This window comes from Amblyomma mixtum, chromosome 3, assembly GCF_055824585.1.
Source record: "Amblyomma mixtum isolate Tamu chromosome 3, ASM5582458v1, whole genome shotgun sequence".
Lineage (NCBI taxonomy): Eukaryota > Metazoa > Arthropoda > Arachnida > Ixodida > Ixodidae > Amblyomma > Amblyomma mixtum.
This window is the reverse complement of record NC_143014.1, coordinates 53009943-53022984: the sequence shown is the minus strand read 5'-3', so window position 1 is coordinate 53022984 and position 13042 is coordinate 53009943. Positions and strand designations below refer to the sequence as shown.

Sequence of the window (13042 nt, the reverse complement as noted above, 5' to 3'; positions counted from 1 at the left end):
AACCACATTACAGTGAACAGGTCAAAAATCGTTTGAAATTTCGATACACAATTTGCAATGTAAAACTTCATCAATAATGCACACAACAGCAGCACAATTTAGTCTGGGAAGAGATGGCAACTCAGGCTGCCCTTACTATAATCAAGGAAAGGTCTTGTTTTGAGTCAAGCACCAATTCTAAGGCGCTCGTGAATGGTCCCAGAGGATGCAAATAAACAAAGCATCAAAAGCGTTAGGTTGGCTTCCCTGCACAGCAACACCAGCATGCAGTGGTGGCAGAAAAACACCAGCTAGGGTGGCCTCCCCGCATCACAGCAGTGTTGCGTGGAAAAGTATACATTAGTACGAAATCTGCCGCCATTTTCAACGCCCACATGACAGCCGACCTGAGTAAGGCAGCTGCATCGCAAGACGGTCACTGCAAGATGCAAACGCTTGATGACCGCCTGACAACCAACCCTCCACGCCGCTACATCTTCCATAACACTCTTGGCGAGTACAAGATAAAGGTGCAAACCATAGTGCAAGCGCTTGCCGCTCCACCAACAGCCACATACATAGTGCAGAAGAGCATGCCTCCTGCCACCAGAGCAGGTGTGGCTTAGTGCTGGGAAGTTCAATATATGTCCGTTTTACACGCAACTGCACTCTGCACATGACGTAAAAAATTGCACGTGTTTGCAAGGAAGTCTAGAAGAGTTCAATATCAACAATAATTTGTTATATCGTATTCAACATATCAAGCTTCAACTGTAGAAGCAAGTAGAAATGGTCGTGGGATTGAATACAGCAGCTATGGGCGCTGAAGCTGAACACCAAAGCCACTGAGTCACTGTGGCAGATAGTTGGAGAAAATGCACGAACAGCTGCACCCTGTAACCTGATACACAAGGGCACACAAGCACAATGCACACATCGCAAAATATGCAAGTGTTGAGATGAAATGACATGACCCTAAATATGTTCTGGTGGCACGAAATGCCTTGCCTGTGCTACTCTACACTACAGTAGAACCCCTCTACAGCAAAGTAACTCGAACCAGCAAAAATCTTTACTACATCGGGGTCTGTACTACGTTAGTATGGCATGGCTCTGAGGATGCTCTCTGGTAATTAACTGCCTACTTACTAAGCACAAAGTGTTGGTTTATAAAGAAGCACTCGGAAACACCTTACATCCTGCTCTTATCGTCCCTTTGATAATTATTTATTTTCAGCAATCATATATTACGTTAAGTTTTGATTTCGTTTACATCCTGTGGAAGAACCACATTTGCATGAATACAACGAGAGTTTGATTCCATGTGAAAACCAGTCAAGCATGGCAAAACAGCCCCCGCAGTGCTGCTGCAACTCCGCTTCTAACCGCCGCTTCCCCATGCTTCACCCTGCAAACATTCACCCTTTCCTTACCTTCCCAACTCACCAATGACTTTTACTTTCACTCCTTTGTCAGCAACCCGCACTGCCTCCTTTCTATGTTCCCAGCCAGCTTTACTTTTTTTTTCCGTGCACGCCATGCGCTTTTGTGGCCTTCAAAAAGATGGCTTCTTGCAGCTTTCGTGCTTGGTGGTGAAACCATCTCAAAGAGCGTCGTTCTGTCGTCTTCGGTATATATTTGCTTTAGAACGTTGGCCTCATAATTCTAGACTTCGCGCATGTCGCGATGTCATCAATCCGTAGGAAGTACATCACTACGGCCAGACGCTCTTTTCTACAGCTGTTCCTTGTAAAAAGAAAATCTTTACTAATAGTAAACGAAAAAAAATGCACAGTATATGGAAGGCAAAATGGGACCGCAGTTTCACTTTACTATATCAGAATTTTTACTATACCAGAGTTTACTATAGCGGGGTTCTACTGTATGATACAGCCTAGAGAGTTCTGAAGGCTCATGCACACAAATCCACATTATTGTGAAGCCAAATGCGATACCTCTTCTACCTCAGGTGCACAAGGGACAATTAGCTATATTGGACATTCATAATTCCAAGTAGCAAGACATCGAAAACAGGAACATTCAAGTGAGTCATGCTGCCTTAGCCTTCTCAACTAATCTACATTACCTTTACTGATGTGAGATTGTTGTTGTAAATGTTGCCTGCCTTTAATTTTCATTTTCTGCTTTGTAAGTAAACACAACTGCCAGAAAACAAGCTGTCCTGCACACTTTTGACTATCTACTGATTCAGTTATCAAATATGCACTGTAGGCAAACAGCAGCAAAAAAACTACATGAAATTAGCAAGCGCCAGTCCTTGGGTAACTGGCACATTTATTCAGTGCCCAGGAAAAAGCAACAAAAAATACTTTATAATCCTACAACCATACACGTCATACCAGACTCTAAGTCAATGGCAGCCCTTAGGCAGAGTGCTCACTGCCGTGATCACAGGTTGGGAGACTATCAAAGTGGCTATGATTAAACTTCATGATTTCGGTGGGTGCGCACTGAAAGTCATCAAAGAAGCTGCTGTCGGACTGCAAAAAGAGAAATGTTTGCAGATTGTCCCTAGGCTCTGATCCAGTTTGTTCAGGTAGCGCAGTGCAGTACTGCGTAGAACTCATGCCAGACTGGCTTCCTGACATCAAGAAACTGCGTGACGACCCAGGGGCCTGAGCTCCAGTTTCACCACCAACTATCACAGGTGCTGTTTCTGAAGCAGCTGGCTTAGTGTCAACGCCCTCAACAAGGTCATCACTAGATTGCACTGGGTCTAATAGCCAGTTTAAACTTAGCTCTTCTTGATTATGGGAGGGTCCTTCATTTGGCGTTCCCGTACCACCACCCAGACATGTCATCGTTCTAGGCTGCTCTATGTCACGACACAACCTTGACCCTAATGACAGGGACAAATCCTCCCTATCTGCATCAATATTTTGGACTGTCTGCCGAAGCACTAATTGAGGCACGAGGCTGCCTACACCCTCAGTGTCATTGGGATGAACTCTTTCCACTTCAGCTGAGCCAACCTGGCTTTTATCACCAAGAGGCAAGGTTAAGCCTGATGGCCTCCTTACAGGTGATGCTGATGTAGGCTGGGGGAGATCGCAAGAGGCCAATTTTGCTGCATTTTTACTGCATGACGCACCTGGCGAGGTCATGCCATCGAGTAATTGTGGTTTAATTTCTTTTCCATGAGCCTCAAGATCATTCTGTTTCCCAAATTTAGAGTCATTCAACAGCAATGCACCTTCTTGATGCTGCTTAGAAGTTTCTGATTGGGGAGCTCTTTCGGAAAGACCTAGCTGCGTCACAGTTGATTTATCTGCTGACATTGTGCCCACGATTACTTGTGGGGTGGGCCTACTTGCAGGCTGCTGTTTACGTCCTTGCGAAAGCACGCGAGGATGGGTATGTCCCACAATTTTTACCCTTGCATTATGCTCCCGTCCAATAACTTCCACATCTGGCTCAGTACTAACACCGACATTAGTGCCTTGCCTTAACCTCTGCAAACCACCGAAGTTTCTGCCATGACGGGTAGCCAGTGAATTTAGGTCAACTGGAAACAGTTCTTCTTCACCGATAGTTCTGTGACCTTCTCTATGATTATCAACTTGAGCTGCACTGGCATTTCTGAAGAGGAGTTCATCAAAAATGTGGGTTGATGGCATATCTTCAGTAGAACTTCCATGTGTCATAGAATCTGAAAAGTTACTTCCAAGTGCAGGGTAAAATGTCACAACCAATGTGTCCGTGTCAATGCCACAGGTCATGGCACCTCGCCCAATGCTGCTGCTTTGGGCTGTATCATCTGAAGCCTCAGCGCTAACCTTTGGCTCCATGTCCTTCCTCACACTGGGCAACATCTCGGAAGCACTTTCACTTGTGCCTAGTGCCAATGGACTCTCATTTGATCCATCACAGGAGGCCACAACCAATGTGCAGCAGTCCTCAGGCCCTTTCACATCTGAAGCAACTTCTTTCTTCACAGCCTCGAACTCTCTGCCGCTTGCACTTGTAGACGGGAGATGAGAAGCAGCAGCAGTGTCAACTTGTGGGCTCTCACCAGCTGCAACGTCCCTTGCTGACATCTTTAAGCACTTGCACGTGCGCGAGGAGCCCTGGGGCCCCAGAACAGAGCCAGCAAAGCCTACTTGGGTGCAGGTGCGCGCACTCAGCATCAGCTCACGATAGCAGTGGTGACGACGGCAAGTTGGGCTGCCATCTGGGGAACAGCTACAAAGAGTCAACGCACCTGATGGCCCGTTGGCTCCTGGAAGGGTGCCAGAGTCCTCAGCAGCCGGAGAGGTCATCTTGGGAGCCTCCCGGCTGCCAAACGTTATTTCATGCTGCCGGTATAGCCGGTGGTGCTGCAACTGGGACACCCACTGCTGAAACTGCGCCTGGTTTTTCACCTGCAAATCAAGCATTTTCACTAAAGCAACAGCTTGGGTCCCAATGTTGACTTTAGCTACCGTCACGGTCTGCCTAGGCTCCTCCATGAAGACTGTCCAATACAGTCGGACCCCCTTGTAACAGCTACACTTAGAACAAATACTTGCATAGTATGAATGAAAGCCATCACAATGAATACTACAGCTATGGCACTGCTGTCGCAACCTATCGGCTTTTGTTTTCTCCACTGAGAGCTTGGAGAGGACATGGATTACATGTACACAATGATAAGACAAAAGAAAAAAGAAAGACAGCCATGAGAGTGCATCACCCAGCCACGCACACGCTTCGAGGTCACTGCGTGGCTTGGCTGCATGAGAGAGCAATTTCATGGCATCAAAGAAGAAAGGAGCAGGAACACCATACTTCTTCTCTTAAAAAAAGCGCCTTGCATTTTTTTTATGACAGATCGCAAATAACATCATAACCTCATCTCAATTGAACTGTGGGAAGTGACACAAATTCATTCTGCGATGGACCATGCCCATCACTCGCACTAGCTACCACCTGCTGTGTACGCACCAATCACAACCTTTCGAAGTGAGATGCCAGAAGCCACACAGTATGGGCACTGGCTTGCCAGTTGGTACAGTGCTTCTCGCACCACTGTCACACAGGCTATCAATGCACAACATTTACTAAACTTGCCAAATTTATACACATGCTGCAGCCATATGGCATATTAAAGTGGTTGCTGCAAGTCCACACATGATACGGAACAGGTAGAACATGCATAGCAAATGCTGTTTGTTACACTAGACAAAACATGCACATGGGATGAAGCGACAAGAAAACATACAATTAAGTGAGTACGGCTTTTAAATGAGACTTCGCACAAAATGACTGTTCAAATAATTAATTAATACCTTGGCACAGCTTGCGAACCACGACAGCAGACAACCTTGAGCAATACTGCCCACATTTGTTCAAAAAAGCATTTTTTTCAACAAAAATGTGTCTTCGATCAGTAAGATATTTCCTATTTTTCTCCACGAAAATGCACCAAGAAGCAAAACTGCACAAGCACAGCACTCAACAAAGATGACACAGATCTGATGGTTTCCAGAGCTTCAATATTGACTAGACAGTAAGATCTGCAGAATTTTCATTCCAACCAGACAGTAATAATCATAAAAAGTTTTGCAAGTGACTAGGTAACATGCACTAGTAACGTTTCACAGTATTTAACTTCTACAGCATTTCTTTCCTACAATATACAAAGCTGTCAAATGCTGTTTCTTTAAAACTGACTTGGTAAGCAAAACCGTCCTGTCTGGTTGGGCCTTTGTTGAGCGAATGGCCATTGAGAGACACTGAAGACGACTACTGAATCTAGTCACACTGAGAGATTAGTGTCCTAAGATTCCAAATACATTATTTATACTAAGAACAGGTCTTGTATAAGCCAAAAAATAACGTAAAAGCGGAACAGTAATGATGCCATGCAACAATTCTAATAGCTACACCTGATGAAGAGATTTCTATCTACACCGGCCATGATTAGTTCATCACTTTGACATGCACCACTATTTCAACAGGAAATACTGCCAAAATAGTTAATTCAGGAGCACAAGCCATGCACAAACTCTTAGGGTCATTCAATTAAGGCTGCCATTAGCATGAATGATTGTAAAACAGGCGTTATGGCAAACAGTATGAAGGTACCATAAGTTTATATAAATAGTATTGCCACAAAGAGCCATCCAATAAGTGTGAAAAGCAGTTTGTTTTCATCTGTTTTCATTTTCGGTGATTTACCGAAAGATTTGGCGTTTTCTCTGATTTGCCAGGTGGATTTATGCTAGGTATCGGAATTATGTCAGGGAGTTTTGGTACAACACCAAATTATGCAACGTGCCTGCTCATGTTGTGTGGGTATAAATAAAGGATTCATCTTATATTATCTCAGCTACATAGACACCTTTTCAAGCAGAAAAACTCATGATAATAAATCCCAAAGGATAGTCTATCAGACCAGCATTGCTTCTAGCTACCGCCGGTGTCGCTTCAAGTGTGCATTCAGGAGTGCACAGAAGTGCAGTGGTCGCCTAAAAATGCACAGCAGTGGTACTCATGACAGTGTGCTCTAATGACAATGCAAATCTTCAGTCAACAAAACTTTAATGCATGAACATGATAACGAAAATCGAGCAAAACTGCGCACCAAAAAATCTTAGCCATGAGTGAACACACATCAAGACAGACCGCTAAATAATTTATAATCGAATTTCTTCTCTCACCTTCCGCTTCCGGTTTCAGTTTCAACAAATGGGTGACAGCTATGATGTCAAAGGTCCGCATAGGTCACGTTAAAAATGAGAACTACAGCAAAATATAACCGCCCCTTCTTCACTCGTATTCTGGCTTTTTAGGCAGGCTGGCTTTAGTGTTCGTGTGCATTAAAACGATGAAGCAGCGATCATATCACTGTTTTTCTTATGCCTCACGTGACCTGTACTGACCTTTGATGTCATAGCCATCGCTTTCAGCTTCTTTTAGCTTTCAGCTTCAACAAAGATAATCACATTCGTTTCAGTTACCATCTAGATCAAGCTTGACAAAAAAAAGAAAGACTGGATACCCGTCCAAATTGCTTGGATAAAAAGAAGGCAAGTCGCTGTCCGGGAGGGCAACAAAACAAGACATGGTAACCTATCACTCAAAAATACATGTTAACACAAGTACAGTAGAACCTCGCTACTTCAAAGCTTGTTGATGGACTGCAATACTTCTTAATTAAACGAGTTTTCATATTACTAGAAGAAGAAAAACAAAGTAAAAGCAGGCATGAAACCTTGTTTAACAGCATGCAGAACCCCCCCCTCAGTGTTACTACACAAAGATGCAGTCGATGTTAAGTGATTAACTGCTGCTACAGTGGAATCTTGCAGTTTAATGATTGCAGTCGGCATCATTGTCAGCCACCACAATTATGGTCATGCCACTTTCACCGTCAACATACAATGAGAAATTTTAATGTTCAATATATTAAAATCTCAAGCATGCACTTCTTTTTCTCACTTTCTGGAGCACACCACCTGTTTCATGTTCATACAGGGCCAGGTAACAAAAATGCTCACCTTTAGATGATAGATGAATTCTTCAGCATCTATGTCAATGCGTCGTCCTTTGCTCTTGGTGGAAATCACAGAAAGACCAAGGTCAACAGAACCATGATTTTTTCCCTTCGCCATCTGCGTTTAGGAAGCATATTATGTAGGTGTCGATTATAAGCTAACACAACCTGAACATAACATGCAATAGCACAACATTATATACTCACATCTGTTGAAGATTTTGCATATGTTAGGATCCCCTTCTCAAGGCAAAAGAACCGCTACAAAGAAAAGGCAGAAAACATGTTTGGTGTGCACTAAGTAATGCATTCAAAACAGAGACTATGCATACTAGGCATGGGTCAAAATGGAAAGCCACAGGCGCATTTGAGAGCCATGGCACAAAACAAGACAACCGAATAAAGGCCAGGACAGAACAAGCCATGTCAAAAGCAATTTCCAGCGTAATACAAGCCAATCATGACAACATAAAACAAAAGAGTAACCTGCAACACAACTCTGAACCATTTTAGCAGAACTGCACAATGCATTGCAAAGAGCAACTAAGTGCTGACTTTATAAAGAAATAAACCCCTCACATCTTCAAGCTCAAGCTGCAATCAGCTCTTCTCTGCAAGCTCATACTGGACATACAGAGTTAGCATACTTCACCATAATCAAGGCCAGTAGCACGCCCACATAATGCAGTTTATCACACTGTTTGCCCAAATGCACATTATGTACTATCACGATGGAAAGAAATGCGAACAGAGCGGCACCTAGGCGCGCCACTGTTTGCATTTCTTTTAAACATGCTTTTACTTCGGTGGTAGCAAAAAGGTGCTACAGTTGTCAGTGACACATTTTAAGATGACTATGTCTTTTTCTTACCACCCAGGTAAAAGCGCCATAAAAAAAAATTCGAACAACGGAGCATGTAGGCGCCACATTGTTCGCGTTTCTTTCCATCGTGATAGTACATGGTTACTGAAAGCATGTTACTGAAAGCAGACTGTTTATAGTTTTATTGACACAGAGGAAATTAGTGTTACCTGGTGCCAAAAACTGTCAAGCATTCTCAAAGCCATACCAGCATCACCTGCTAGAGGCCAAAGGTTGCTATTAAAGTGACAGCGGCCCTTGTGCAGCCCAAGTGCCTCTGGTAACTGATGCGACATGAACGCTTCCTACAGACTCATCATAAAAGTGATACTGAAGTATCACTGAAGTATCACTGAAGTATCACCGATGTATCACTGAAGTATTCACTCTTGAATTTTTGCTTTTTATGTCACATATATCCATCATTCACGTCTCCATTTGTTATCCTAGTGGGTAGAAATGTTACCTTGTGCCATCCTTTGAGAGGCCACTTGCGGCGCTTAAGCAGATAGCCCTCGAATTTTCGTGGCTTGTCGTCGCAACGCTGGCCTGTGCGCAGCCCTTGCATGATTTCCCAATCAGCCGCCCTGCGGCGCCGGCTGGAACCAGCTGTGGTTGCCGCTGGGGCTTCTGGTCGAGCGGCTGCCACATCTGGGGCTGCTCGGCTGCCAGGCTCACTCTGCTGGGAGGCTGGGCTGCTACGGCCAGGACTGGCTTCCTGCAACACAGCATGGAAGAGGACAGCACAGCCAAACCATCAAAACTCTAGCTGGAGGAAGCGTGCCCCTCTGCCACAGCTTTCTACCTCATCTTTTACGCTGTCATCTCAGTTCTGCTGTACCATACTACAGTGGGCTCGCAACAATTTGTACAAGGATAATTTGCCCTTTAGATAGGTTTCAAAACTTTGGTTGGCCTACTCACCTTTCAATGCATAGAAAAAACAAGTGAAATCAAAACAGCCCTGATCACCAATTCGAACTTTTTGCTTCCTAATGCACAGGAGTATTATGCAGAAAAAATATGTCTATACATCAGTATTCCAGCTGTAACCAATAAGCATAACGTTAAGTGAGGTGATAACAGGCAGTACGAGGGAAAAAATTTTTAAGAAACCAGCAACTGCTTGCTCCATAAGTGACAGCCAAAGCTTGGCTAACATGATAAGATGTAGCCGAAACATCATCAAATCAAATCGAATGCCTTTTTTTTTTTTTGTGACATCAAACAATGCAGCTCAGTCAGAAAACCACACAACTCTACCCTATGGCACGATAAACAATAAATCTATCTTCAACAGAGAACCGGTTGTCATATAAGCTGAATGAAGCGAGATTTCACCAGAAACACATTATTTAAACAACTGTGAAGGTTAAAAAGAAGCTTGCTAAGAGCTAAAACTGTAGTTTCTATTTGAAATACTTAAGTTATGAATAACCACTTTTTCCCTTGGATCCCAAACTATTCGATATTAGAAAAAATAGACATCTACTAAAAAAAATTACGGAGGGCACTTAAGACTACTTACGAGCTCTGAATGCGAAAGCATGCACACGGGGTGTTCGGCTGCGGCGATGGCATACTACTCTAATGCAGTGGCCAATGAAGCTGATATATTCGCACCGCCCGAATGGAAGTGAATGAAGACGACGATACCCAAACCCAGTCAAGACTGGCAGTTTTGCATGTGGGGTGTTGTGCTCTGATGATTGCTTACTACTCTAATGCAGTGGCCAATGAAGCTGATATATTCGCACCGCCCGAATGGAAGTGAATGAAGACAACGATACCCAAACCCAGTCAAGACTGGCAGTTTTGCATGTGGGGTGTTGTGCTCTGATGATTGCTTACTACTCTAATGCAGTGGCCAATGAAGCTGATATATTCGCACCGCCCGAATGGAAGTGAATGAAGACGACAATACCCAAACCCAGTCAAGACTGGCAGTTTTGCATGTGGGGTGTTGTGCTCTGATGATTGCTTACTACTCTAATGCAGTGGCCAACGAAGCTGATGAAGATGACAACACCCAAACCCAGCGTGAGAGACTGGCAGTTTCGCACATGGGGCGTTGTGCTGCAGTGATGGTGCAGTACTCTAATGAAGTGGCCAGCAAAGCAGATCTAGTCGCGCCAGCCTGAGTTCGAAACCCACTTTGGGAGAAATTTAATTTTTCTTTCTTCCTTGATGATGCAGGCACTGCCAATGATGTCATGAGGTCATGCTGGTTTTCGGAGCGTCTGGCATGGACAACAATGACAACGCCAGATTTCCTGCCTCATGACCCATATAATGCTTTCGCATTAATAAGCGAAATTCTACCCAAGGAGTTAGGGTAATTGCAAAGTGAACATACTCTGCTTTCTGCTGCAGCTTGCTCAAATAACCAGCGCCCCCCCTTGTAACAAAATTAGAGATGAAACAAATTAATAACCCAATTATGTGCATGCCATTCATCCCTGTGCATCTGCCATTCACAATTCCAGGCTCAATTTGAGAACTGTTTTTAGCCGTCAGTAATATACAACCCGATATATTTGTGCTAGTTGGAATATTTGAAGTAAATGCTACAGTTTAAACCAGCCAAAAAAATTGCAGTATTTTTGCACTGTCACAGGTGTCACAGTAAATGAGTTACTCACCGAGTCTGAATTGTTGGTGGTGGTGGTGGTAGTTGTGGTGGTGGTGGTGACGGTAGTGATGTTTGTGGTGGCAGCAGCAGCAGCAGCAGTGGTGGTGGCGGCCATGTCTGGTTGGGGCTCCTCCATGCTGGCTCACCCTCAGAGGGGCCAGAGAGTTGAGGAGTGTGCAAATGGCTGCTGTGGCTCACAAACTACAGAGCCCAGCACTCGGCACATTGCAGCACCCCCGGAGCTCCCACGTGTGGCCTAGGCCTCTTCCCTGCACAAGATCGCCAGGCACACAGAGTTCAACTTTTCAGTACAAAAAAATTAGTGATCCTAATGACTTTTTTTATGCTGTGATAAAATAACTGCACAGCCTCTACAAACAGATAAGCTTTGTGCACAATTTACACCACGATTTCTCCAATACATGAAGAGAAGTGGATGAGTCATACAAGATACACTACACTGCAGTACTGAAGTGAGAAAGGGTCTTTGGAAAACAGAAACAACTTTCGATCACACTGCTCTGGCATAGTATGGGGAGTTGCAACAATACTCCTGTGTGCAAGTGCAAGTTGACAACAAGACACCAAGAAGCATTTCAAAAGGACTATCTGCAGCACAATGATGAGAATGCACTGCCGTCACTGTATGCATGGGAGTAATGACGCAACAACACAAAGAAACAGTGCGCATGGAAAACACCCACATATAGCGGACAAAACGCTCATTTTCCCACCCATTGACACAACTGGACCCCCTCCCACATTAAACCCCTCCCACTGAAACCCCATTTCTCTCTTTAAAAGCTGTTTCACAAAACACCCAAATTTACCCTTCACTGCATACACGTGCAACCATATCGTGCGGCTGAATTACACACTACATGTTAATTCCGATACTCTTTCACTATGCTCATTATGCAACCCATTCACCACAGTTAGGACACACATAAACTGAACACCTGCTATAATACAATATAATACAATAATCACTATTTCAACTCAATAGCAATGTGTCCCAAACCCTCTAGTGCGGTTCAAGGCTGCACACATAAGGCTACTAAGCACAGTTTCCACACTAGTACCAAGAAGAAAAACCTGATGGCCTATCCACAAAATCAGCAAGTGAAGCACAGGCATATGCCGTACCTTGCGGCAACAGCACCATGAAGAACAAGAACAGTTATCACAGCTAAGGCTTGGAAAGTGAACATAGTTTCTTTTACATCAAGAATTCAGCAAGCTTATCATCAGCAATAAATTCAATAATGCATGGTGAGAAAACATCTTGGTGTCTGAATATAAAGTTTGTGCACATGAAGTGTGCATGCGAAAGGCTTCAGAGTTAATTTTAACAAGCCATGCTACATTGCAGAATGACTGAGTCATGACTATGACCGTGACGCATGACATGCATACTTTGTACAATCTCTATACACCCTACATTTCATTACTTGCCAGTGCAGAGTCATGCTACATAGCAGAAGTAAAGTACTACTGAGTCACGCACCATGACTATGACTATGTGTCATGACTACGCATACTTTAACTCTATACACCTTACCTCAAGTTATTTGTAAAGTGCTGAGTCGTGCTGCAGAATGATTGAGTCATGACTATGCATACTTTGTACATACTCTATACACCTCACACTACATTACTTATTAAAGGTGCACTGAAGAGGATTCTGAACATGTCTTTTTGCCGCGGGAACTCGATCCACACGTTCCTAGCATTCTTAGAAACAGTGACTTATTGCCCTGTGTGGCCGATTTCCCCAATTAAAACGAATTAACGTCCGGCTCCCGCCTTTTTTTTTTAATTCTGCCTCGTACGGTGGGCGGAGTCGACCAGCGCGTGGAGCGCCTTTCACCCAGTCCCGTGGAGGCTTTGCTTTCGCTTTATTTTGTTTTTTAGGTTTCCATGAATAAATAATTTCATTCACAGATAATATAGCCGCAAAATAAGTCCGAAGAAATAAAAATACGCACGGACTATTTGCTACTACGGACTACTACGTATTACTCCGCCGATGGCAGAGCGGCAAGCCGCCACGGGACTGGGTGAAAGGCGC

General features: G+C 44.0%; 1 protein-coding gene across 6 annotated transcripts in view; it reads right to left on the bottom strand.

Annotated features, from left to right (window-relative positions):
* LOC149350215 (oxysterol-binding protein-related protein 6-like) overlaps nt 1–13042 on the bottom strand; it is a 158604-nt gene that overhangs the window by 38079 nt on the left and 107483 nt on the right. For all 6 annotated transcript variants that reach the window (XM_089579179.1, XM_089579176.1, XM_089579178.1 and 3 more), the window contains exons 3-7: nt 10982–11240; nt 8806–9057; nt 7685–7738; nt 7482–7595; nt 4202–4361 (exon numbers count right to left, since the gene is read on the bottom strand). In XM_089579179.1, the coding sequence (XP_089435305.1) occupies nt 4202–4361; nt 7482–7595; nt 7685–7738; nt 8806–9057; nt 10982–11107 (706 nt within the window). In that variant the 5' untranslated portion in view covers nt 11108–11240. The remainder of the gene's footprint in view (nt 1–4201; nt 4362–7481; nt 7596–7684; nt 7739–8805; nt 9058–10981; nt 11241–13042) is intronic.